Consider the following 27,007-nt stretch of genomic DNA (forward strand, 5'->3'; position numbering starts at 1 on the left):
ATCTGGCTAGTATTAAGGTCACTCCTGACGGAATCCAAGATTGAAAGTGCTCGCGTTTTCGGGGGCACACCACTCGATTCAGAGGCGGCGCACAACTGTCATTTTTGTTGATTTAGCTTTGCTGCGTCGCAGCATGCGTGAAATAATAAAAATGACAGTTGTGCGTTGATTCCGTATCGAGTGGTGTGCCCCCGAAAACGCGAGCACTTTTAATCTTGGATTCCGTCAGGAGTGACCTTAAGCCCGCAGTCCACTGTTTGTCATAATGACAAATATTTGTCAAGTTTATCCGGACATCTATCAAACCGATTCGACATGGATATCAGGCTGACTTGACAAATATTTGTCATTATGACAAACAGTGTACTGATAGCTTAAAGAGGTATTAGATATTTAAAAAATCACTCGAATAAAGTTTAAATCTTAAGGGATTGAACATCTACTGAGAAATTTCAATAAAAAGTCAGGATTCGTTAGAAATTTAGCTCAACCAACCATTCTGTGTCCCTTCTGAAACCCGAACCTTTTTTGGATTTCTCGACCTACAAAGTTGTGCTGAAAGGCTATTTTATTCCAAAACACAACGTTTTAGAAAATGATCAGAGACCCTAACAAGCCTGGATTTCCCGTAACACGGTAGATCACTTTGACGTAGTGTGTTGCGGTGTAAGATCTACCAAACAGAGCCCTAGCTTAACCCATTTTCCTAGCTAGGGCAATAAGTTTTGGTAATTAAGGATTCATCGTATTTAGTCCCCGCTACCAACAGCAGTCTCAAAAATAAAACATAATTAATGTTACCTTGCAGACAGTTGAAAGACTCGAATTCCTCTGGTTTAAGGCTAAACTGTATGCAGCGAAAACAACTTTTCAAGCACTTAGTTAAAAAACCTCGGTACCCGTCCCTAGGATGAACTGACTGCTGGAAAAATCGAGCTAGGGGTTTAAATACGTACTAACTCTTCTTGAACTGGTGAACAATGGTAGTGAGAGGAACACACGGAAGTTCTTATTATTGAACAAATTCTCTTGCTTGAAATGGTCTTGTAGACAGAGCTAAATCCCGGCTTTTAAGAGTTTTATTGGTGATATTCTAGAAGCAAGACAAGGATGTGGCTAGGGCTCCGATGCATGGCCAAAAACAGTATTACTGTTCTGTTTTCTCAAGACAGGATTGATTTCCTATTGATAAGGGGCGCGCCTTCAATGGGATTGCTCTCTGTGAAGGATCTAAATAGCGGGACCTTGTTATGGTGCTCAAAACAACAACTGTATCGAAACCGATACTGTATTGCTTATCAATAGTAATGGAGTAATTCGACATGCACTTAAACACTAAGGATACGGGTAACGCTACAATAGATCTAATAACTGGTCGCTGTGGCACACCCGAACAGGAAAAAAAAACAAGCCTGGATTAATAACATTTGCGCATTTGCTGTCAAATTATTATTATTATTATAATCTTTATTAAAGAGGTTTTTAGCCCAAGGCTAGTTCACCTCCGATACTGTCAAATCTATTGTTCCAATCGAGCACAAGGTTGCTAAAAGTAGGAGTATTGCGTCTCTTTGTTTTTAATCCTGCCTCGTTAGGAGTCCCATAGTTTTATAGGTGCATGTTTGTTCGTGTTCCCAGGTGATATCTTTCGTGTACACGCACGAAATACAGAAAACACATATTAATCTGCAAGCAGGTTGCGAATCTGCTATGTACATAAGATGCATTGCGGTCTTGGGAGTGTTTTGGCCCTGTGACCCACTTGTCTGCCATGAAAATGGAAAAAAATTAGGCTTGTTAAAAATTGGCTCTGACAAATTTGTAAACGTTATGGAAATGAAAGAATATAATTCACCAAAGCCATTATTTTTACCAAGATTGATTGAATAAACTTCGCCTTCAATGCTCAAATGCTTGCGTAAAAATGGATAGACGCAGCTGTAGGGTTGTCATCTTGTGTGAGCTAAATTATCGATTATTAGATAATGAATTAATTTATTGATTCATAGCATTCGTTAACTCGGTCGTCAGCTTTTGTACAATTTCCGATAGTTGTTCAACGAGGGGAGCATTTTGTTCCCAATTCTCACTGGTAGCCGCCCTCAAGCATCCTTGCCCAGTTAAACGGGCGGAAGATAGTTGAGACTTAACGGAAGGCAATTTTCCAGCGTCCTCCTTGCCGTCAACGAATGCTTGTAAACTGCTTTCACAAAGAGCAATGCACAACTTGAGAATTCTTCCACAGTTGTCTGACGTTTTCGACCATTGGCTATTGGTCTGCACATAGCCACGGTAGGCGTTTTGCAATTTTTGCGCTTTCTTCAGCGGATCTTCCGTTTCCAATTGGGAGGATAGCTCGAAAAGCAGCCCATTGTTAGGCGTTTTGGCTGATGCATGCCCTAGAAGTTTTAAAATTTTCTTCGTCAGACGATTGGATGAATTGCCATTTGCGTCGGGAGCTCCTTCCGAGATAACTTTGGTCAGGATTTCCAATACTTCTTGGTCGAAGAATTTCTCCTTCAGTTCAATCAATCGCTCATACGCATTCAAGGCGTCTTCGTAGTTTTTCGTATCGATGCTAACTGCGAGAAAATTGTCCCAAACCTTCCAGTTGTTGAAGTTGCATTTCAGGGCTTCCTGCAGGACTTTGTGAGCTCGCCTTTTGTCACCCAGTTTGATGTAAGCCATGGATAGGTTGTTCCACGATTCGAACCCATGCGATTCCAGGGTAGTGTAAAGTCGATAAGCTTTGGCGGCATCTTCCCACTGTTCGAGCTGAAGTGCGGCGTAGCCCAGCCGAAGTAGAGTGGTTTCTTGGAGGCAGTTAATTTCTATGGATTTCTTCAAATGTGGAATGGCGTCCTGGTACTGTTTTCTGGCGAAGTAGTAATTGCCCCAGTGTCGCTGCGCTTTGGCGCTATTTTCTCCGGAAAGATCCCATGCTTTTTGGTAGCACTGGATATCATCGGTTGCGTCACCTAGTAAGCAGTATAAAGTAACGGTAGGCTTCTTATCGATTTCCTGTTGGATGATCTCGGCAGCTTTGTGCCTCAACTCTAAATGGTTGTAGCAAGAAATAACATCCTCCCAATGGTGCAGCTCTAAGTACAAATCTAAGGCGCTCTTAATCATGCCCAGACTGACCATCAAGTCGCCTAATTTGGCTTTGATTTGCCAGCGTGGAATTAGGGACGAGCAAAATGCGTACGACAAACGATGCACAACGGGAACGCTGCTGGAATCTAGAAGATGCACAAGCTCTTCGCACTGTTTTAGTGAACGATCGACAGTCCGCTTGTGGCTTGCTTCCATTTGGATATTCAGAAATAGGGCAACGAGTCGAGTGGACCACGGTCCGTAATCCTGGTACAATAATGCGGTTAAGTACGGCTTAAGCTCCTCATCGGCTAGTTTATCTTTTGGCTGCGAGTATTTTAAGAATAAGCTGTAAAATGAAGAAAACTTATTGAGTGCTTATACAAACAGATTTATAGGATATAGTTCGGTAAAACGTGAGGCAGTGTTGTAACATTAGTAGAAAAACAAATGACAATTATTAAACTAATAAGGGGTAAACATATCAAACTATCTGTGCTTTTCAGCAGGCTTAGTCCTGCTTAATATAATAATAATCAATTCGTATAATATGACACAACAATGTATAGAAGTTAAGCAACAATTTATCAGCACAAATAAATACATACATTTTCGATAGAACAATCTCTTGGACTAAACTGGGAAGTTGAGCATCTACATTTTCCTGCTCATTAGTAAACTTAATCTTCTCCAGTCGTACATCGTCATCCAGCTTTAGCATTGTGGGCAAACTGATATGTCCATGTGTCACCTTTGAATCAGCCAAATCAATCGTCTCGAGTCCTTTTGCCTTCAACGTTAACTGTGGTATAGGGTTCTGCTGAAACTTTGTACGCACTCCAAGGACACCTTCAATTGTTATGTCCACGCCTGCAACATTTTGAAGCGCAGTTATCCAATGTTCTGATTTGGTAATACGTTTGAAAAGCACGTATCCTTGCAGGATTTCAATGTGGGTTTGTACTTTCAGTTCATAATCGTCCATATTTTCCATCGCTTTAGCGAGATGACCAACGTTCTGATCAAAACTCGAATAAAGACTGTGGACGAGGTCATCTAAACACCGTTGATAGATTACCAGAAATCGGAGATACCACAATCGTTCAACGAAGTGCGATGTCGATTCATCATCGGTCGGTAGAAGTTGCTCGAAAGCAAGTTTGCAAACGTACAGCAGTTCGGGGGTTGCCACGTTGGGATTCAGCTCTTCTCCATCTAATGTCAATAAACGCCTGAAATTGAGTTCACCCGGGACGTTTATAGCATCGTTTAGCACCAATGTAGGACCAAGGAAATTGTTTTGCACAAATGCGAGTAGGGCGGCTATGGACGAGTGGAGAATTTTCTGACGTTCGGTGGACGATATTTGACCAATAACGAATCGCTTGAAAACCTCATGTTGGAAGCAACTTGTCCAATCCGCTTCTTTAATCATCAATCCAAAATCCGTTGGACAATCTAAAAATATTATTTGCTGTTACTTAAGTAAATAACTTTTAAATTATTTGCTGAATCTATCCAATTATTACAATGTTCCATCGGAATGTTCAGTTTCAGTTAATTATTGAAACTTTTCTGCTTCTACCAATTGGTCATCTATGGATTGAGAATTTCGTACATGGGATAGGTACTATAAACATAATCTTGAATACCTATCGAATGGATGTCTTCAACACATTTTATTTAGCAGAAATCGAAACACGAAGATGGAACTTTAGGTATATCAAGTAACCGCACTTTTGTTCGCGATAATATATAACGGAAACCTTACCTTCATCAATTATAAAGTTAAACAAATCCGAATTACTATCACAAGCCATGTCGTGATTAGGGATCCTAAATTCAGAGATATGCGAAAGCGGCCATCTTGAGCCAATCGAGCATAGAGAACTGTCAAAATCTGAGCCAAATGAACATCGTTATTGTTGCAGATCGAAAAGTATTGCGATTTTGGTGAAATAGATATTATGAAAAGTTTTATCGAATAAACAATTTGTTTTGCTTTCGTAAGTAAAAGTAGTCTAGTTGATGCCTTTTATCGCGTCCATTAGTATTGCTCTTTAATTTTAGCGAAAATGCACTGCTAGATGATAGACAAAATAATCACAAAATGTCTTCGAATGTAAAGTCATGTGCAAGCCTAAACATTTTTCACTGCGGCAAGTGCTGGCAGCGTTTGTTTACGAAAGTAACAGCGTTGCTAAATCGTCTGGAAAAGTATTCGCACATCTCTTAATATAGGATCCCTAGTCGTGATTATTCTAAAATTCTTCAGTAAAAAATTTAAATATTTTATTCTTGTTTCCAATCACACCGGCGCACGTGTATTTAGATACAATCAAATTGTGCAAGATTCACGAGGACCAGCTGTTTTGATTTTGGTTTGTGCACAGCGGCACTATTTAGCAAATTTTCGAATGTCATAAATATCGAGCCATTATTGATCAAACAAAATCCGCCACCTGGGTTTGTTTATCAACCATGGAAACGATTGCAGAAGCAGCAGTGCATGGAGAAAAACTTCTCATGTTTCAAATAGTTTGTGATCGTGGTTCGAATTACAAATCGAAAACTTCCGGATTGTTCCTGGTGATAGACCACTTCCAACAATGGATTCCGTCCAGATGATAGCTCACATCGAAAAGTCCCTGGACTATTCGATATTTGACGTGAAGTGGATGCCCTGCTCGGCCAAATTTGTGGTGATTGGATCCAAACCGAAAGGAACCGGAATTCTGCAGATGTACGAGCTGAACCGTGGCGAATTGGACAAGGTGAAGGAGGTTGAAAAGCCTAAATCGTTCAAATGTTGCTCCTTTGGAGCTTCAGCATTGCGTGATCCGCAATTGGCTACCGGTGATTTTGTGGGTAAGTTGGCGGTTTATGATTTGGAACGATTGGAACAACCGGTGTATGAAGTAGGGGAGGCACATGCCGGGATCATTAACACCCTCGATGCCATCGGCGGAACGACCGTGAACTGTGGAGCACCGGAAATTGTCACCGGGGGAAGAGACGGATCGGTAAAGGTTTGGGATCCGAGACAAAAAGATGTCCCGGTGGCGCACATCAGTGCCATCGGGGATAATCCGGCCGAAAAACGTGACTGCTGGGCAGTTGGGTTTGGTGATTCGTACAATTCCATTGAACGATCAATAGTAGCTGGATATGACAATGGAGATGTTAAACTGATTGACCTTCGCATCATGAAGGAGCGATGGACCAGCAACGTAAAGAACGGTGTTTGCGGAGTTGAATTCGATCGCAAGGACATTAAAATGAATAAACTTGTTGTCACCACATTGGAAGGAGGATTACATGTGTTTGATATGAGAACCCAGCACTCGGAAAAAGGATTCGCACAGCTAACAGAGAAAGACGCGGGACAGGCATTAGGAAGCAATGGAGTGATAAGTGGGTCAAAGTCCACCGTTTGGACTGTTAAACATTCACCACAAAACAGAGATATATTTGCTTCTTGTGGGGGAGCTGGTAATATCCGATTATGGCTTTAGTAAGTTCTATTACATTGTTCATGTCAACTCATGATCAACCAAAAATTATGATGCTTTCAGTCACTACCCGGAGAAACGAACAAAATCTACCTCTACCGGAGAAGAACAAGGAGTAGTAGGTTCTTTAGAAATGCTGAACGCCACGACCATTTCCACCCAACCGGTTCATGCCTTCGATTGGAGTCCTGATAGGCAAGGATTGGCTGTATGTGGAGCATTTGATCAAACTGTTCGGGTATTAGTTTCAACTAATTTACATTTACACTAAGTTATTTTCGATTGGAATACAAATATACGAGTTCCGTATTTCTAATTTTATTTGAAAAGTTCTACGTCAGTATATTTTTTGTGAATTTTTTTCTTACAATCCAGGCCATCATATTTTAATCTGGAACTGAGCTACGATAAATGTATCTTCTCTTTAGAGCCGTTTTTAAATACATACTCGCCATGAAATACTGCTTGGTTTGATATTTTATAAACTTTCTACATGGCAATAAAGAACGCCCGTTTCAGTTCATAGTGAGAAAACAACCACTAGTTAGAAAAACAAGCACCTAAAAATGTTCGTGATTCATCGTATTATTCGCGAATATTTCGGGTTAATTTTACTATCGTAAACTCCATATCTTGTTAATGATCGAGCAATCCTACGGATTCCCAGAAGGAATGAAGGAATCTCTTCGAAATCCCAAAAAGATTGCCTTTGGACTTTTATAAGGATTCCTTCCGGAATTCCTGGATTCTTTGTGGAAACTCGTAAATTGTCCTTTACTTCGAAATATATAGCCAAATTAATATTGGGTTCAATCAAAGTTAATTGCCTATTTTCCGGGTATTAAACCACCCGACTTGGACATTAATTTACAATGTTCTGAAAACTCAGATGTGAATATGTAAATTGTGTGGAAGATTTTTTATTTAAAAAATATATTGGAGGTAACCACTTTCCCTTCGATGGGACTCGAACCTATACGACCCTCAGTATGCTAGACTGGTGCTTTAACCAACTAAACTACGAAGGACCTCCGTCGGCCTTCGCAACTTAGCGGCTACTGAATGAGTTCGATATTCCCGAATTGGACGCATACTCGAATCACTCACAATCCCTTTTGTTAATCCAACACTTCCACATGTGCATAGTACACGTTCTCATTAGAGGAGCGTGAGAATTTAGAATGTCTGTGTGGCTCCACACTTTCTACATCAGCAATTGTACTGATCAAGTGAGATTGTATGTGCTATTTTCCAGTCGGTCTTTAAGCTCTGACCCGACCGCATTGCGTAGGTAAGAGCAAGAACTCATATTTTTTTAAACCTCTAACTATTTTTAAAATCGAAAACAAAAACCGAAAAAGTTCACCCGATGTTCGTTCAAAATTTGGCCAATCCAAAAAAACAGCACTTTCTCGTTTTCAGGTCAATGGAAAGGTCAATTTACTTTGAATGAACTGATCGGCCAAAGATATTTTAGTTACCAGATAAAGATTGTCGCTGTCGTCGCTGTCCGGAACATCTTTTGCTGGCGGGGAGGGGATCTAAATGTCAATGAAGGAAAAATACACATGATTTGACAGTTAGGTACCACACATGTTTCGGACAGCAGAACAAAGGGAACCGAAGCGATAATCTTTATCTGGTGTTTAAGTGAAAATCCGAGATTAATTGGCGTATTATCCTCGTTGGAGCTTACCACCATAAATCAGCATTACAAATGCAGCGATGCATTACTGATGCTTTATTTCAACATGTCAAAGTAATGAGCCATCCCAAGTAACCAAAAGTTCCAATAAGAGTACGTTTTTCGCTTAAGCAGCTCAGTGAAGCTGATTAAGCGAAAAACGTACTCTTAAAGTTACTTGGGTATGTTGATGTGTTATATAGATCTCACTCAATCTCAGGAGCACAGGATGCTCCCTCACGAAAATTTTCGGGGAGAAATCGCTTTTCGGGAAAGAAAAACAGCCCGGAGAGTGATAACCATTTTTCGCTCACTTCGATTGCCGCCAAACGTTGGGATCGAAGCAAACCTTGGCGCAAGATTGACGTCTAAACTTTTGCTGCAGTAAAATTTCTCGAACTTTTTATCATTTGGAAGAATGAAAAAAAAAGGAATCCATGTATGGTTCGTAGTATCGAAATGAAACAACTTTGGAAATTGCCAGTACCATCCGAAGGGAGACCAGCGACTTAAGGATCAGCTCTCGCAAGAATCATCACAAGTGCTGCGATGGTTACACTTCAAAGAGCCTCTGCTTCGTCTTCGGCAAGACGCGTCCATGAATCATCTCAGCATCAATGACAACAGCAGATCTCGACGGACCAATCCAGCTTGCGGAACATCTTACCAATATACCGAAAATTACTACCTAGCACGTTGATTCGAAAACTTCCACCAGTGGCAGCGAGTGAGGCTTTCAAGAATTTTCCAGATATGATATGATGATTGAATCGTCTACATCAGTGTATTCATTCGTCTCGGACGAGGTTTCCAACTTTGAGGACTGCTCATGTAAGTAGAAAATTCACGACGGAAATGAGCGCAACTACCAAAGAAGCTGTGGTTAGTAGATGATTTGTGCTTATTCTACATAGAACTGGTGGATTTTTAGTCTTTGGTAAGTAAGGAACGATGGTTTGATGGATTGGTAAATGGTTTTTTTTACCAAATACTTTTCCTATAAAATGCATCCAAATATTTTGTATTCCTCTATATGTATACCGAGTTGTGTCCCGCGATTTCAAATGCTATTTATATACTTGATTCGTATGTCATGTCTGAAATGCTCTATTGGCCTAAAAAGTTTTGAAAACGATATTTTATACAGGACTACTTTACGCAACGCAACGCACATATATTTTTTATTTTTTACTTTTTTGCTTTTACAAGTCATCAATTGTAAGGGAGGTCGGATTTTTTCTTTTTTGGAAGGGATGTTGGTTTTGATGCACATAGTTGGGTTTGCCATTGGAGGGTGTTTTTTATGAGGTGTGCGAGGGAGAGTTCGGCTGCCGGTGGGACTTGAACCCGCACTATTCCATTAAGAACACGGACGTATTACAAATTATACAACAGCTGTCCTTTCGAGAAAGCTGTCCCGTAACCAGCTAATAACGGTGGCATATGAGTCAATTCCCCGTATGCATCGAATCCTACTTTAGCAATATTTCACATCTTTTCTCTCTACCCAACTATCTATGTGTATCGAAATTGAACAACAGTCGATCGCGTTTGAATCACAAACATGTGCTTCTGCCTGTAGTATGAGGCGGGTTTGCTTCTGCTACGACAATAGAGGCTTGTTTGCAGCCGTTTGATCATGTATTCATCCACTTAGAATTCATTTGTTGATCAAAATCATTATCATATCAGGGGGGAAAGGGAATTTAATTTCTTTTTGCTCTTTTTTCGTTTCAGAGAGTGAGCAAAGGCGCTTAAACCTAGGCTATTAGCCAGGGCAAGGCTAATACCTTCGCCCCATCCGAGGAAAATCATCGGCAAGGATAATGGAGTGACATAAATTTCTTAGCAAAGTCACTCCCAACGTATTTCCACAAATTTTCTATCATTTGCTTATAATGATACTTCTAAACCACATACCCTACCCACCATCCAATTCCTTGACATCTATGAGGGCGTCGGTGAGTCGCTGGCCTCTCGTTAAGTAGATGTCATATCATCATTTCCTTCCCTTTCCTAGTAACGGAGAAGATGGGCGTGGCCGGCAATGAAAGCTTTCATGTTTTATCATTTTGGACCCCCAATTGGATTTCCATTGAATCCCTAATGGAAATCCATAAGCAATTGGGGTAAGAAAGGTAAAGAATATACATGACAACTATCAGTATGCAATCTACGAAATACTCCGTTACAACGCAACGCAACGCAACTTCGATTGCCGCCAAACGTTGGTTTGCTCTTTTTCTTTCATATTCGAGTCTTTTCGTGGCATCTTCAATGCAAATGGTAGTAGCTTATGTAAAACAAATAACTTAATGCTTTCATACAGATAGCGTGGTAATGTAGCTAGAGTAAGCGCATCCCTACGGCTATTATTGTTACTATTCTGGGTTCGAATCCCGGCGCGGCCATACAATTTTGTAATGAATTATTGGCAGTGGCTGATTTTCTACTCGCCGCATCCACATCCAGGCGCTATCGTATATGCGCAAATAGCCAGCATGAGTTAACCGCCAGAAATTTGTATGGCGAAAGACATCTAACGCAGGTTTTCTCAAAATTAGGAACTTTTCATGAAAAACTATTTGGTACCGCCCGAATAAAAAATACAGTAGAATAACAATACAATTTATTGTAACACTACTATTAATAACATTAAATTGGCAATCCAGCTGTCCACGCTCGGTAATGGCGGCTTGTCGGTGTGCAAAAATCAATCGGTCGCTGTACTGTTTGACACTAGCTGGAGGAAAACTCAGTGCCGAAAAGGCCTTTTTTCCCTTCCCCTCACCCAGGAACGCCAGTGGGCTTTCCTCCAGCTAGTGTCAAACAGTACAGTGACCAATTGATTTTTACACACCGATAAGCCGCCATTACCGAGCGTGGAAAGCTGGATAGATTATATTGTAAATGAAACCATAGAAATACATTAGAATGCATTGTTATGAACCATTTACTCAAATGTGAATGAAGTTTTCGCAATAGAATGTACGAGTTGTTAAGTATCGTAACTATACAAAATCTGAGATTTTTCCATACATTTTTTTCATCACACAATAGAGTGTATGGTTAATACATTGTTGAAATATCCGAACAAAACTGTTCAAAATACAATGGATTATATTGTATTTGTATAGTAAAATAATACGATTTTTGATTTCTCAGTAGTGACAGCTTTACTGTTCAACAATGCAATTTAAAGGGGAAAAATGTGTATCTGGCGAATATTGTTATATAATTTATATGCAATGTAAAGAAACGTTTCAAAAGTTATCAATTATGTATCTTATGTACGAAAACGTTTCAAAAACAATTGCAAGTATTGTTACATTAGAGAAATATGTTGATATTTTATATCCTTAGTGTTGATACAATCTGTGCAACCATCAAGAAACAATGTATCCTATTGTATACCGTATATTGTATGGTAATTCAATTGTTTAGACTATTGAACCAATAGTACATTTTTATCCGGGCGGTTATGTAGGAAGGTGTCCGCTACTACGCCTACCAAATATTTTTTCGATGAAGGTGCTTAATTTTGAGAAATCGAACCTTAGATGCCTTTCGCCATACTGATTTCAGAAAGTTAACTCCTAGTGTGCCGCTGTAATTACGCTTAAAGCAGGCGATTCATTGTTCTGCGATAATGAATCGACTGCTTTGAGCGTGCTTACAGCGGCACACTAGGAGTTAACTTTCTGAAATCAGTATGGCGAAAGGCATCTAAGGTTCGATTTCTCCAAATTAAGCACTTTAATCGAAAAAATATTTGGTAGGCGTAGTAGCGGACACCATCCCTCATAACTGGTACCAAATAGTTTTTCATGAAAAGTTCCTAATTTTGAGAAAACCAGCGTTAGATGTCTTTCGCCATACAAATTTCTGGCGGTTAACTCTTGCTGGCTATTTTCGCATATACGATAGCGCCTGGAAGTGGAAGCGGCGAGTAGAAAATCAGCCACTGCCAATAATTCATTTTCGCGAAAAGTGAGTGAGTGGACAAAAGTTATGAAACGAAAAAGGATTTTCATCTAATAGGCAAGATTTTCGTTTATCATCCAAGGCTGATTGTAGAGAAAGATTGATGGGTGAAAGATGGTCCTTAAAAATAAACAACGAAAAAAGATTCTCCCTAGGCCCGAGAAACGCTTGCTTTGGTCTCATTGAAACGAAAAGTTGAAACCCTGATCCATGGTATTGATACAATATGTGCAACCATCAAGAAACAATATATCCTATTGTATACCTTAGAGCATATGGTAATTCATCTGTTTACACTATTGAGCCTATGGTACTGTTTTATCCGGGAAAGCTGACGCATTTAGGATGATTAACTTTCATCGTTTTAGGGCCCAATTCAATAAAAAACTTTTTTTTGCTGTGCACTTCCTATTTATCGACTATTTGTTCTCAGCGGCACTTAGGTTCGTTCAAATATTACGTAACACAATATTGTATTACGTAATATTTGAACGAACCTAAGTGCCGCTGAGAACAAATAGTCGATACTTCTGACTAGGGATCCTAAATTCAGAGATATGCGAAAGCGGCCATCTTGAGCCAATCGAGCATAGAGAACTGTCAAAATCTGAGCCAAATGAACATCGTTATTGTTGCAGATCGAAAAGTATTGCGATTTTGGTGAAATAGATATTATGAAAAGTTTTATCGAATAAACAATTTGTTTTGCTTTCGTAAGTAAAAGTAGTCTAGTTGATGCCTTTTATCGCGTCCATTAGTATTGCTCTTTAATTTTAGCGAAAATGCACTGCTAGAGGATAGACAAAATAATCACAAAGTGTCTTCGAATGTAAAGTCATGTGCAAGCCTAAACATTTTTCACTGCGGCAAGTGCTGGCAGCGTTTGTTTACGAAAGTAACAGCGTTGCTAAATCGTCTGGAAAAGTATTCGCACATCTCTTAATATAGGATCCCTACTTCTGACAGTTTGTTATTTGTTTTCGAATTGATTTTTGTGACGTTTTGCTCAGTGCACCGGACCTGTAAGCGCCGAACTCGGGTACATCTCGAAATTTCCTAACAATCTTGCTGATCGGAACCTCAGTTTGAGTGGACAAACAGTTTTTCAAGTTCAAGTGATATTCATCAGTCATGTCTACCGACGATGGCAAATTCGACCAAGCTCTGTTCACTTTGGCTGAGCAACATCCGGGTGGAGTTCCAGATGTAAGTGCCTATCGATTAGCTAACCTCAATCCTGTTCTGAAGTTCTCGCTGAATCACACAAGAATGATTGCATTTTTGATTTCAGCTCCTTGCAACAATTGCCGGTTTCCTGAACAGGAAGACGGACTTTTTCGTCGGAGGCGACAAGGGTGAGTGGGAGAAACTGGTTCTGAAGATTTTCCGGAAGGAAGCTGAAATCGCTCAGGAAGTGGCTCGCAAGAAACGTGAAGAAAAAGAAGCAACCGACCGTAGGAGGGCTGAGGCTCGAAAAAAGAAAGAAGAAGAAGAGCGACTCCTTCAGGAACAACAATCGGCTGCCATCACGGAGCTCACCGATGCAGAAGCGGCAAAAATGGAGCAGGAAATCGCTGCCGAAAAGTGAGTTTTGTACGGGGTCATGTTGGGAGTTTATGGTATCCATAGAAACAAAAACGAAAGCGTCTGCCTTGTGTGTCCATTATGTCGGTTTTCGTTTTTGCGGTGTAGCTACACTCGTGCTACACTTTTGCACCAAAAATGTTCGTTTTTGATTTTCGTGCTACACCAGTGTAGCATTTTTCTTGCACTGAAACAAGCAGTGTAGCACCAGAAAAATCAGAGTGTGCCGTGTAGTGTAGTTTGTTGTCAAGTTTCTCCCGTTGTTATTGTTTTCTTTTTATGGTATCCAACAGGTATCCATAACAAACAAACCCAACTGCACTCAAAACGTTCGTTTTTGCCGTGCAAAATGCTGCACTAAACGGTGTCGCTACACCTCAAAAACGAAAACGACATTAGAATCTTATGCCTTATTTTTGTTTTAACATTATTTTTTTTCTCTAGAAGCAGTGATTCCAAACCGGACAACATAGTCACTTCTACCACAGAGGATAAGAAAGACGATGAAGAGGAACCAGAAGACAAGGGAAAATTGAAACCAAACCAAGGAAATGGATGTGATTTGGATAAATACACCTGGACACAGACTCTTCAGGAACTGGAGCTCCGAATACCGTTTGATGTAAAGTTTACGCTCAAGGCCAAGGACATTGTTGTCAACATTCAACGAAAATCGCTCAAGGTTGGTCTGAAGGGACACCCACCCGTTATCGATGGTGAATTGCATGCGGGAGTGAAAATGGAAGAATCTCTGTGGCATCTTGACAAGAACACCGTTGTTGTTACGTTGGACAAAATCAATCAAATGAATTGGTGGGAAAAGTTGGTGTTGACTGATCCACCGATCAATACGCGAAAGATCAATCCAGAATCGTCCAAACTGTCCGACCTGGATGGCCAGACGCGGGGTATGGTCGAGAAGATGATGTACGACCAGCGGCAGAAGGAGATGGGACTGCCGACCAGTGATGAACAGAAGAAGCAAGACGTACTGAAAAAGTAAGCCAACTGTTTGATGGTTTGTTCGTAGAGATAAATTTATGAAAATATATTTTTTTGCAGGTTCATGGAGCAGCATCCGGAGATGGATTTTTCGAAATGTAAATTCACTTAAGATAAAGTAAGTTAGATGTCGGATTTTCGAACGGATTCAGCGATGAATTCAAAATTTAGTTTTAATCTTATATTACGTACTTTTAGTAATGGAAGTGATGTACGCTTCAAATTTCCTACGAAGGTATTAATTATTCACTCTTGGTTCATTTGAGGAATACATTGTTCATTCATAGACATCCAGAATGGACTTCAATACATAATGCTTTGTGGTTCATCAGTATCCGAAACATTCGACATAAGTATTTGAGCAGTAGAAGCAGAAGTATAAAAACCCTAGATGACAATAAACTAAGTAATTCTGAATCACCTAGTCAGATGGTGCATCTGTAGCAGGGAATCAATATTCGAGGAACGCCTAACAATAACTCTTTGTCATCAACAGTGTTTGTTACTGACAAGCGCACCTAGCGACAAGCCTTTATCAGAACCCGAACACAATATGACAAGAATAATTTGGCTTGCATGCTCTGATATTTCCGAGAATACGATGCTAATTTTGTAATCATTGTTCGATTCTCGAATATTTCCGTATAAGCAGAAACTATGATGGTATTAAACCGAAATTTGCTCTAGAAGTAATGCAAAATAACGGGATGAAAATTTAGCAACAAGATTGTCTTCTTTTTTGTTACTGACACTTTTTTTCGGATCTTTGTCATTATTATCTTCGATAAAAACAAAGCTTTGTCGTTGGTTCTCTTTTGTGGCTTGTTTCGCACGCGCATTCTAGAAAAATTGATTCCCTGATTTGTAGTTATAGAAATTGCTTCACCTGTCAGAAATTGCTTGAAAATCCCTGCGGCAATTACAATGCAGTTTCTTATTTCCTTTTTGCCTTTATCGTACAAAAAAGTTGTACAAGGATAACGCAGATAACGATCTTTTTGCAGAAGGTTTGGAGACTCATATATATATTTATATATAACAAAGTTGGCGAGACCACTCTGAGGGTGGCGGAGTTCTATTCCCGGTCCGGTCTAGGAAATTTTTGGGTTGGAAATTATCTCAACTTCCCTGGGCATAAAAGTATCATTGTGTTAGCCTCATGATATACGAATGCGAAAATGGTAATTTAGCGTAGAAACCTCGCTTGTTTACTTACGAACGCGCTTTCGAACGAAAGCTGATGCGAATTCTCGTTTACGCCAGCAAAATCAAATGGGGAAACAATTCGAACGAACTGCATTCGGTTCGTCCATAAACAAGTCGTTCGTCCATAAACAAGAACAAGGGTGAATAAGCAAGGCGGCAGTGTCCCAGTGGAGGTTGTAATTTCAATGAAGAAGAAGAAGATGACACGTATTGACACTTTGAGGTTTTCTTTCAATTTAATAAATTCATGACACAATTCTCATTCATTTTATTTATTCTACTCATTTTATGGTGTTCATAATTTAAATAAGTTAATAAATATCACAGAGAATAATAATGTAAGTAGCGTATTTTGTTTGAGGAGAATAAGGGACAGTGTAGTCATTGAGTCCATAGGTTTAGGCACTCGAGTTTGTGGAGTGATAGATTGTTGGCTTCTGGATACAAAACATCTGAACCCAACAGGGTTTCTGAACTACCAATTCATTTATAATGCCTTTGACCGCATATCAGTCCCATATGAAACGTTAGTTCTGAACAATCCGCAGTACTTCTAGAAGTGATACGATACTTGAGAATTCCAAATATACATTTAAAACAATTATTAGGAACAGTTTATTTATTATTTTGACATAAAGGAGCTTACATAGTTTTCAATATGGGACACGTAGCTTGATTTTTTTTTCAACTTTTCATGCACAAACATGATATTTTAGTAAATATAGCTAAACACGAAAATTTGCATGGGACTTATATGCGATCAGAGGCAAACACGCAACCAGCGTTGGTCACATATTCTTACAATTCTGCGTAAGAATTGGGCACATGCGAAATCGCTAGATTTTTATACATGTATCATATAAGACCTTACATTTTTTATAGCAACCTAGTAATTTCGCATATATCCCTAGTTCTGATACTGATTTGAAGATTAGTTAACAGAATTGTAAGAAAATCTAATATCCGCTGGTTGTGTGTATATAAAGCTTTTTCTAGAGGCAATGATTATGTAATACTTTAGAATGTACTGAAAGTTGGATTATAGAGATTTTGTTCTGTGATTTGTAGGTGCCTACGTCTTTTAATTATCGTAGGAATATAGGCTTCTGAATGTAAATGAAATCTTTTCTCCGCGCGTCGTGAACACTATTTGATGCTTTATAATGTTTATTCGTTGGTTGTGCGGAATTAAGCTGGATTATAATTATCATTAATTTTATGCAGAATTTTCCAGCATTGATTATTATTAAATTGATGTTTATAATGACTGAGGCTCACGTGTTTTCGGAATTCTGTATTCCGCTAGGAATGCTTACAACTTAGAACAATTTTAGGTATGGTATCGAGTTTAATCATAATGGATGCTTCACTGATTTTTGCTTGCTTAATTTTAAATTCAAATATGGCTACACATATGTCGGTTTGTGGTTTTACATTGGGAACCGAAATGATTCCTTAATATTCTATTTATGTTAGCGTTTTGTTTTTCGTTGTTCCGGTTCGGTGATAGGCTTGATGGCATAGTTCTTCCTTGTATTGTTCGCTTTATCTGGGCATTTCCCTGGCACGCACTGAAAAGAAATCAAGATGGTGAAGTTTAGTTGAGAAAAATAATTTAAAAAAAATGGCCGTGTTCAATTGTAAAACGACAAATACAATTCAGCTTATGAGTCTCCACTAGCTGCGTCGTAAGCACAGAGATTAGGGGGGCCCTGAGACGCAAGGGGATTCCTGAGAAAATCATCGGCCTCATCGAAGCACAGTTCGAGGTCTTTTCGTGTAGAGTGCTGCACAATGGGGTCCTGTCAGACCCTACCCGGGTCGTAGCTGCACAGTCAACCACAGATCGTATTTGAAAAGAGAAATTTCATCGCATATGATGCTACTTAATATCACAATCGTATATTAGCACTGATAAAGAAAGCCAAAATATGATTACTATCGTATATAATACCTTAGTATGAGATATTTACGATTGTATTCGAAAAAGTTATAAATCAATATAAACAATATCAGTGTAATCGGATTAGATCTCAAATGTCGTTTATACAGACGCGCTTTGTTATGCAAATCGCATATTGATGGGCGTTGTACGTATATAAGTTCTTCCTTCTGCGTGTTTATCGAAGCCCACTGAACCTTACAGATACAAATAATTTATTTTCGCTTACTTCATTCCTCCGTGCTTAAAAGCCAATAATCGCTGATATTCTATTCCGCTGCTTATCACTTCATATTAATGCGCTAATATTAATAACAATCAAAATCTAAATAAAATATCCCGAAGGTAAAAACGGCGAAACAAAACATGACTGTTGTTGACATTTCAACATCGTACATTAGTGCTGTCCAATGAGCTCATGCCCATTTGTTGACAAAAAAGAACGAGCAGGACGGGAACAACTTCGAGCTACTTCGAGCTGCTCATTGGACAGCATTATTATGAGCGCAGAATCATTTGAAATGCTGCATAATCGCTGTTATGCATGAACATTATCGGGAAAATCATATAAACTTTCCATGTACGATTAAACTCATCTTTATACATGCAACAATGAAGTACCGCAGACAGACGTTTATGTTCATACATTTGAATTCGATTTTCTTGTGTAAATTTTCAAATCTAAATACGTTGGAATTGCATAGCATGCTAGCGCCGCCTACACAACTTATTGCTACATGAAAACTGACGTTTTGCCTTATCGCCTTCCACAGTTCTACCGCAGACATGTGGCGCCATCTCTTCGCTTATTGCCACTTGGCAATCAGGCGGCCATGTTTTTTACACAAGTTAATGAGTCGAGCTTGAACGTCTGTCTGCGGAAGTACCAAAATCGTATAAACACAGACAAACAGACATAACACTCGTCAAATTTCCATCGTTCCCTGATTTACTGGTCAATTCAAATAATCATTAGTTGGCCAATCGATCACTTGTGGCGCGCGCATCGTTTTTGCTCGAGTTTGACGTTTGCTCACTACCGCCACCTGGTTCGTGATTTGCCCAACTAACTGAAATCAACAGATGTCGTTAGTGTTTGAACGACGATGAATTTGATGGGTAAATGTTCAATGTGTTATGTCTGTTTGTCTGTGGTATAAATGTAGTATAGTATGTATCGTAATTTATAATATCGAAGCACTTGGCAATACTAAACTTTCATCTACATTATAATTGTCAAAATTGTGTTGCTTTTCAAGAGATGCTAAGTAGCACCGATGGTAAGGTATCGGCCTTTAGATCCAGAGGTCGAATGATCGAGACTGGGCTTGTTATATTTATACTTTTTTTTCATGTTCACAGTTCACTGGATCGTATTAATGCTTACAAAAACTCAAGAAAGTCATTGTTCAGTACGTATATGGCCTCCACTTTAGTAGGTATATGGCGATTCTGTGCATTATATACATGATTCATTGTAGGTATATCGTATCTTATATCATTTGCAATACATATCAAAATGTTGACTGGGGGTGTAAGCCAAGGATGTATTCTATCACCGTTACTGTTCCTCATCGTAATCGATGAGATTCTGGTAGATTAGATTGACCGTGAACCAAACCGCGGGCTGTTATGGCAGCCTATAACCATGGAGCACCTAAACGACTTCGAATTGGCTGATGAGGTTGCACTCCTCGCGCAACGGCGCTCTGATATGCAGAGTAAGCTCAACGACCTTGCCGAGCGCTCTTCCTCGGCAGGTTTAGTCATCAACGTCAACAAAACCAAATCGTTGGATGTAAACACGGTGACTCCTTCCAGTTTCACAGTAGCCGGGCAACCAGTGGAGAATGTTGAAAGCTTCCAATATCTTGGTAGCCAAATGACGTCAGACGGCGGTACCAAGATCGACATAGGCGCACGGATCAAGAAAGCAAGGGCTGCCTTTGCGAGTTTAGGAAATATCTGGAAAAACAGGCAGATAAGTGAACGCACCAAAATACGAATTTTCAACTCTAACGTGAAATCTGTGCTGTTATACGCTAGCGAAACATGGTGTGTATCAGTGGAGAACACTCAACGGCTGCAGGTGTTCATTAACAGATGCCTGCGGTATATAATTCGGGCCTGGTGGCCTCACAACTGGATCTCAAACAACGAGCTCCATCGTCGTTGTCACCAGAGGCCGATAGCGACAGAAATACGGGATCGGAAGTGGGGCTGGGTCGGCCACACTCTACGTAGGGGCGGAAACGAAATCTGTAAACAAGCATTAGACTGGAACCCAGCGGGACATCGCAGCAGAGGCAGACCCAGAGGTCGACCGAAATCTAACCTGGCAACAGGTTAAAGCGATAGCCGGGCAACGCTCAGAATGGAGATCTTTCAAGTCGGCCCTTTGCACCATCGGAGGTGTACAGGATCCATAAGTAAGTAAAGCTTGGTGGCGCTAGTAAATGAGGAATTACTTTTCAAGCTAAATAAATCGCAACCTGTGGATTTTAAAAAGTTGTTATCTTCAACAAAGTTGTACGAATGATATAAGCCAATTATAGAGCGGAATTATTTTGCCGGAGTTAGTATATAAGAAGTAAATATAAGAGGTAAAAGCCAGTATAGAGACAGCTTTGATTGGGTATTCAACTGCTTGACAATGCTGGTGTATGTGGAATTTAGAATGTTGTCATTCTTATCAAAATCTCTCGAGTGGTAAAAGCCAATATGGCAGCCGGCTTAGTTCGGAAATCTTCTGCTCTCGACGGCGCTAGTATATGAGGAATTAGGTTAGATGTCTTGCAATCAGTGAGATTTAGGAAGATACCGTCTTTTACAAAAATACTAAACTTGGAGACAAATTTGTTTGGAATTCTACCGCTTGGCAGGGATTTTACATGGCAATATTGTTTACGTTTCCAACAAAACTTTTGTGGAAAAAGTTTATCGCAGACGAAAACTGAACTGATTTCTTCCGGCTAAGCAGACACCTTGTATAGGGTGATCTCGACCCTAAAATTGTCTAGCATACAAAGTATTTACGTAGAACTTTATGGAAGGTAAACCAGTATAACTATGCCAGTCATCGGTCGCATTTGTCGATCTTCAAAACTAGCCTATCGATTCTGCCAACATTACATCGTTACAAAGTCGATTGGCAAACGTAAGCATTGGATGACACGTTTTTACGATTCGAGAATGATCTTGTCAAATGATCTTTGATTTGAACTCGTCGAAAAAAAATTTAAAGCATTACGAATTTTCAATGCAATATTTTTTTTTGGAAGAACTTCATACAAAACTGCAACTTCCAATATCTTACGTATTTCAAACACAATCAACCCACCAGTTACACTTGAGGAACGGATAAATTCCAAAATAGCTTCAGGATCTTCTTCTTCTTCTTATTGGCATTACATCCCCACACTGGGACAGAGCCGCCTCGCAGCTTAGTGTTCATTAAGCACTTCCACAGTTATTAACTGCGAGGTTTCTAAGCCAGGTTACCATTTTTGCATTCGTATATCATGAGGCTAGCACGATGATACTTTTATGCCCAGGGAAGTCGAGACAATTTCCAATCCGAAAATTGCCTAGACCGGCACCGAGAATCGAACCCAGCCACCCTCAGCATGGTCTTGCTTTGTAGCCGCGCGTCTTACCGCTTCAGGATGATTGCTTTGAATATTCAAACAAATTTATAAGTTAAGACAACTTTCTGAATGATGCGGATTCAAAGAATTCAAGCTGATGGAGTTTTCAAAATCAGATTTGAAAATAACCAACCTAACCTATATTCTGATTAACTGAACATTCGGAGTTTCCACATCCCAGTTGGTGAATCGATTAAAACGACAGAACCTAATTTAAGCTAATATTCATGTTATTCATTAAGACTGTTGAATGTCAGATGAATTATAAATAAACAAATAAACAAATAAACTTTCTAATCCTCCCAGATTTTAAGATATCTAACCTCATAAGTAATTCCTCATACACAAGCGCCGCCAGGTGGTCGAATTTAAAAATAAATTTTCCACCATCTCAACAGTTCTTACTAACTGAATAATTTTGTAGAAGACGGTAACTTCCTGAACCTTATATGTAGATTTCAAGATACAGTCCCATCCCGATTTTGGCAACATTTTCTTCCCGATTTTGGCAACAACCTCGAAAATATTTTTTTATTACTTTTTAGAGCTAAAACCTTTTTATTAATATGTAATAAGATAAACAAAACCAAAAGTGAATGTTATTAAGGTTTATATGCGTATAATGGGCTCTGTACGAATAGTGGGCACTTTCACTGAAATAATGAACCACCACTCGTATTACCGCTCATTGCAAACAATTTCTATTGAAACTTATCTGCTCTTTTTATTCACGTTTTCCATGTCCCTGTTCACACTACCCTAATCTAACCAGCCCACCGTAGAATGTCGTATTTTTTGGTATTCTTAATGATTTTGTCGTCGACAAGCTGACTCACACCGTTGTACATAGTACAACACCTATTAAACGATGCCCGCTATTTACATCACAATGCAACCGATACTGCATGAGTGATCCAGAAGCAAGCAAGCCCCAGTAGGTTTAATTGCTAGTGATTATCACATTCAATTTTCTTAATGCGCTACATAGCCAACATGTCGTTTTGCTCATTATGCGCCTCTTTTCTGATACCAGCCATTATCATTTTATCCGTCTTTCTGCCGCATTCCCGTATAGATAATAAGCAACAATTTTATTTCAAAGAGTCATATTGTTTAAAAATGACGCGAATTTGTCTAGCGATAAATATCAGAACACTGTTGGCTTTTCCAGTTTCCTGATGTGTCAATTGCATAACGAGCCGATGACGATGATATTCATTGCATTTTGTTCAATTCAGACGTCTGTTTCTCTGTGGTTAGAGTTTGGTAACATGTAACCGTAACCCAGTCAACACAAGTTCGTATATGATGTTATATAAGATGCTAAAATGGAGGCGTTATACATACTTCCCCATACAACATGTACGTTTATCGCCTCCACTTTAGCATCTTTTGTTGCATCATATACGATTTTGTGTTGACTGGGAAGGTTCTCGAGCAGGCATTGAAAAAAATCAGATGATGAGAAAAAATCGGGTTAATCTAAGCCATCTTGATGCTCTGCACGGGGCAAGTTAAGAGGTTCCTAAGATCTTTGAAATTGGACGTTCGATGATTCACCTTTTAATGATCTTCAACGCTCTCCAATGGAAGCCTATTCACTTTTCTCCTATTCCTATCACTTGGTAACACAACATGTAATGGAGTGGCCTCTGCGGTACATATCAGTCGTCTCCGTCCACTGCTGTACGCAGTCTACGGAGGGTATGTAAATCGTCTTCCACCTGATCGATCCACCTTGATCGCTGCACACCTCGCCTTCTTGTGCCCGTCGGATCGTTGTAGAGAACCATTTTTACTCCAAGTGCGCGTTGGTCTTCCACAAGCATTGTCCAGATCTCGGAGGAGGACTGCCGCCACCGGTTTAATGAGCGAGTACGACGGCGAACTCTATTCGATCTGAGTAATTTTTGGAGTCCAAAGTACGTACACTTTCCTGCCACTTTCCTTTCCTGTCTCCGAATTTGTCTGTTGGTATCGTTATCGGAGGTCAAGTGAGCCCAAGTACACGAATTCTTCAACCACCTTGTTTTTTTATCGCCATTGATACAAGCTCGTGGTGAATGGCCGTTGTCTCTCTTGAGTCTACTTCGTCTTCAACGTGTTAATGACTAGTCCGCTTTGCTTCCCTGATGTAGGATTCTTCCTTTTTTTCAAAGTTATATTAATGAAAGTAGTGCATGAAGAACTCGAGTGCGATGACCTGCAGCGAGCACCAGTTTGTCCGTAGGTTGATTGCAGTCGAGTGTCAGAGGTGGCATGCCGCAAATGGTCTTTCAGCTTCCAATTGGCCACACTGTCACTCATAGTTCGAGGTGCACATTGTGCTCATGGATCAATCATTGCCGCCTGACATATTCCTCCTGCTGCTCCTGCTAGGAGAGCGACTAGTGCAAAGGGATTTGGTTTTAATGAGTCGAGTGTAGTTAACCCATACTCACACTACATTGGATACGCTTGACTAATGTGCAGAATGCAGATTTCCGTTACCATTTTCTAAATCAATGGAACGTCTTATGCCTTGCGTTCATTTTTTCCATAATGTCAGCGAAAATTGTGCACAGAACTAATCGCACCGACCACAAGAAAGTTTGCCTCCATCAAAATCCATTATATAAGAATTCAACATTTGTAGCACATTTAAAGAATTAAGATAAAAAAGCATTTTTGGTGGACTTAAATTTATATGAGATGTCAGATTGAAGCCAGCACTTCAATGGACTACAATAGAAACGATATTTTCATCACCACAAATTTGTGTAAGGACGTGGCCGATGCTATAGTTAATTTCAAATATTATTTATTATTATACATATTTGTATTATGAAATTGGCTAATTAGTTACAGTATCGTTTGATTACCATTCTTGGGTTTATTTCGATTTTGTTTGAACTACAATCTTCGAGTTATGAATAATATCGCAGAAATGTCAATTATGATGCACGTGCATCACTCAAATACATTCCACATACTTTGTAGTACATATTCTAAGTATTTAGCTTCAATTATGCAAACCAAAAAAAAATGAAATTTAATATGAAATTTTTTTCCCGTTTTTGGCAACATCCCCATTTTGGCACCATTAAAATCCGGTCGTGTTGCCAAAATCGGGAAGGGACTGTCACTGTATCCATTCAATTTTTTATTTTTTCTACACTAGCGCAGCACAGTGGTTGAATTATAAACTAATTTGTCCTCCGTTATGATGATTTTGACCACTATGCAACTATGCAGAAAACAAAAGCTTTCTAATTCCTGTAGGTTTTGAAATATCCACACCATTAAGTCATCGCACATATGCTAGCGAGGGGGCAGCAGGGACAGCAGGGACAGCATGATGTCCAAGGGCTTGACGACCCCTCCCCAGCTGTCTGCGAGTCAGGGAGAACTGCCTAGGGCGTGGTGGGATTTAGCAGTGGGCTCTGCTAAAATCCCTCCCAAAAAAACCACAAGTGCCCGTAAGCGGACTCTATCAAAGCGACTGTGTGCCGCTTCAAAAGCACAAGCCCAGGGAGTGCCAATTGGCATGTGGAGTGTCCCTACTTCGGTAGGGTAGCGCGTGAGCTGCTTCGGCAGGGAGTGAGTGATCTGTTTGTGCTGAGGCAGGAGTGTCATAGCGCGTCACCGCTATTGTCACCTCGAAGCGCAGCGGAATTTTGAGTATGGACTGCACATGCTAAGGTAAGAGTGTCGTAGCGTAGTATCGTTGATTAATCCCTACATACCGCTATCGACACCTCGAGGCATGGCAGTGGAGTGTTAGAGTGAGTTGTGGAGTGTACCTACTTCGGTAGGGTAGCGCGTGAGCTGCTTCGGCAGAGGTGTGAGTGATCTGGTTGTGCTGAGGCAGGAGTGTCATAGCGTGTCGCCGCCGCTATTGTCACCTCGAAGCGCAGCAGAAGTCTGAGTATGGACTGCACATGCTGAGGTAGGAGTCGAGGTATCCCATCGACACCTCGAGGCATTGCAGTGGAGTGTTAGAGTGAGCACCCGAAAAGGGTCACATGGAGCGAATGGTCTTTGGAGAAGCTGCTTCGGCGGCAGAGTAGCAGTGGGTTGTACCCACACACCTACAGTTGTGCACATGTGGTGCATGGGGTGTCCCTGCTTCGGCAGGGTAGCGTGTGGTCTGCTTCGGCAGTGGTGTGATTGATCTGCCCGTGCCGAGGCAGGAGTGTCGTAGCGTAATATCTGTAGGCCCAGGCAGTTACCGCTATTGACACCTCGAGGCATGGCAGCGGAGCGCCCGGGAGAGCATCCAAGTAAGACTCAAATGGAGTGAATGGTGTGCGAGCACCCAAGTCAGTCTCGCGTGGGACGAGTGCCTGTGTGAGCGATAATGAGTGAGTACGCTTAGTACTGCCGTCCCCAGAAGTAGTACTGCGAGGTAGTTCCTGGGGAAACGATGGTGGAGCCCAAGGAGTTTAGTCGGTATTACCGGTATGGTCGAGTCCGACACTCCAGTACACTTCCGTGTGGTAGTTTGGCAACTACAATGCACGTGTACTGGGTTAGTGTGTAAATGCATTCTCCCTTGTAAAAAAAAAAAAAAAAATATGCTAGCGCCGCCAAACGGATGAATTCCCAACTAGTCTGTATTTCAGATTGAAGGCCTGGATGACCTGAACAACTTTGTTGAATATTGTAAGCGTCTATCTCCTTAGCATTAAAAGATATAATATTAATAAACGCACAACTTAACACTGTTGTACAAAATACAACGCGCACGTGCTACAAAAGTTGGCGCGCGTTCTGAAAGGTTAACCCTTGGAAAAAAAAACACACACGCTCACGGGCAGCAGGGACTTTTTCCAAGGGCCCGATCACTGCGAGTTAGGAGGCATGCCTAGAATGTGGTGGGGTTCGATAGAGGGCTGTGTTAAACCTCTATAAAAAGCTGCATGTATCCGCAAGCAGGTCCTACCAAAGTGACCGTGCGCCGCTCAAAGCACATTAGCCCAGCCCAGGAGATTCGAAAACGGCAACGTCAACGGACACGAGCAGAAATTGAGATAGATACAATGAATAAAGGGCTGATAGTTGTGTCATTCCACTCCTTGAGTAGTGCCCGGTGCTACCGTCTTGAAATGGCGGGTGGGCTAATGCCACAGCTGCCTTCCGTCCTGTAAAACCGTGGCAGGCCTTGGGCCACGCCGTCCCAACCCAGCCGTCTGGTTTAACCAACCAGATGGGAGTAGGACCAGTTGATTCCTTCCTGGCTTACGCCGATCCGGCTCTGAACACCAAGGTGTCAACTCCCGCATGGCCTCACTGCATCAGAAAAGATAACCATGGGATCAAGGAAGCAACCATTCCAGCTAGGTTCGAGGGCAGCCCTAAGGGGGACCCA

General features: G+C 40.6%; 4 protein-coding genes across 10 annotated transcripts in view; 2 read left to right on the forward strand and 2 right to left on the reverse strand.

Moving 5' to 3' along the window:
* Positions 1-1,975: 1,975 nt before the first annotated feature.
* LOC134214667 (tetratricopeptide repeat protein 27) lies at positions 1,976-5,421 on the reverse strand. 2 transcript variants are annotated; one of them, XM_062693990.1, is made up of 4 exons: positions 5,346-5,421; positions 4,868-4,916; positions 3,705-4,554; positions 1,976-3,445 (listed from the first exon to the last, which is right to left on the reverse strand). In XM_062693990.1, exons 2-4 carry the CDS (start codon positions 4,914-4,916, stop codon positions 1,996-1,998), a joined length of 2,349 nt encoding a protein of 782 aa, XP_062549974.1. In that variant the 5' UTR covers positions 5,346-5,421; the 3' UTR covers positions 1,976-1,995. The 2 variants fall into 2 exon arrangements, with proteins under 2 accessions (XP_062549974.1, XP_062549975.1); XM_062693991.1 differs by lacking the exons at positions 4,868-4,916; positions 5,346-5,421 and adding an exon at positions 4,626-4,698.
* A 155-nt stretch (positions 5,422-5,576) lies between these two features.
* Positions 5,577-6,929, forward strand: LOC134214668 (dynein axonemal assembly factor 10). Its single transcript, XM_062693992.1, has 2 exons — positions 5,577-6,610; positions 6,672-6,929. Exons 1-2 carry the CDS (start codon positions 5,706-5,708, stop codon positions 6,877-6,879), a joined length of 1,113 nt encoding a protein of 370 aa, XP_062549976.1. The 5' UTR covers positions 5,577-5,705; the 3' UTR covers positions 6,880-6,929.
* Positions 6,930-13,272: 6,343 nt separating this feature from the next.
* On the forward strand, positions 13,273-15,176 carry LOC134214669 (nuclear migration protein nudC). Of its 3 annotated transcripts, XM_062693995.1 has the most exons (5): positions 13,274-13,482; positions 13,568-13,860; positions 14,305-14,859; positions 14,923-14,980; positions 15,061-15,176. In XM_062693995.1, the coding sequence occupies exons 1-4, from the start codon at positions 13,408-13,410 to the stop codon at positions 14,972-14,974; spliced, it is 975 nt and encodes a 324-aa protein (XP_062549979.1). In that variant the 5' UTR covers positions 13,274-13,407; the 3' UTR covers positions 14,975-14,980; positions 15,061-15,176. The 3 variants fall into 3 exon arrangements, with proteins under 3 accessions (XP_062549980.1, XP_062549979.1, XP_062549978.1); XM_062693996.1 differs by having other exon boundaries at positions 13,273-13,482; positions 14,308-14,859; positions 14,923-15,176; XM_062693994.1 differs by having other exon boundaries at positions 14,923-15,176.
* Positions 15,177-16,324: 1,148 nt separating this feature from the next.
* The window catches only part of LOC134209689 (uncharacterized), a 348,850-nt gene continuing 338,167 nt past the window's right edge, over positions 16,325-27,007 (reverse strand). For all 4 annotated transcript variants that reach the window (XM_062685700.1, XM_062685698.1, XM_062685699.1 and 1 more), the window contains one exon: positions 16,325-17,639. In XM_062685700.1, the coding sequence (XP_062541684.1) occupies positions 17,614-17,639 (26 nt within the window). In that variant the 3' untranslated portion in view covers positions 16,325-17,613. The remainder of the gene's footprint in view (positions 17,640-27,007) is intronic.

This window comes from Armigeres subalbatus, chromosome 2, assembly GCF_024139115.2.
Source record: "Armigeres subalbatus isolate Guangzhou_Male chromosome 2, GZ_Asu_2, whole genome shotgun sequence".
Classification (NCBI taxonomy): Eukaryota; Metazoa; Arthropoda; class Insecta; order Diptera; family Culicidae; genus Armigeres; species Armigeres subalbatus.

Excerpts from the sequence above, each read along its gene's own strand:
- LOC134214667 (XM_062693990.1), bottom strand. The coding sequence starts at position 4,916 with ATGGCTTGTGATAGTAATTCGGATTTGTTTAACTTTATAATTGATGAA. Across the intron at positions 4,555-4,867 it reads TAACTTTATAATTGATGAAG|ATTGTCCAACGGATTTTGGA; the intron begins GTAAGGTTTCCG and ends TAATATTTTTAG. Across the intron at positions 3,446-3,704 it reads GAGATTGTTCTATCGAAAAT|CTTATTCTTAAAATACTCGC; the intron begins GTATGTATTTAT and ends TTCATTTTACAG.
- LOC134214668 (XM_062693992.1), top strand. The coding sequence starts at position 5,706 with ATGGATTCCGTCCAGATGATAGCTCACATCGAAAAGTCCCTGGACTAT. Across the intron at positions 6,611-6,671 it reads AATATCCGATTATGGCTTTA|TCACTACCCGGAGAAACGAA; the intron begins GTAAGTTCTATT and ends TGATGCTTTCAG.
- LOC134214669 (XM_062693994.1), top strand. The coding sequence starts at position 13,408 with ATGTCTACCGACGATGGCAAATTCGACCAAGCTCTGTTCACTTTGGCT. Across the intron at positions 13,483-13,567 it reads ATCCGGGTGGAGTTCCAGAT|CTCCTTGCAACAATTGCCGG; the intron begins GTAAGTGCCTAT and ends TTTTGATTTCAG. Across the intron at positions 13,861-14,304 it reads CAGGAAATCGCTGCCGAAAA|AAGCAGTGATTCCAAACCGG; the intron begins GTGAGTTTTGTA and ends TTTTTTCTCTAG.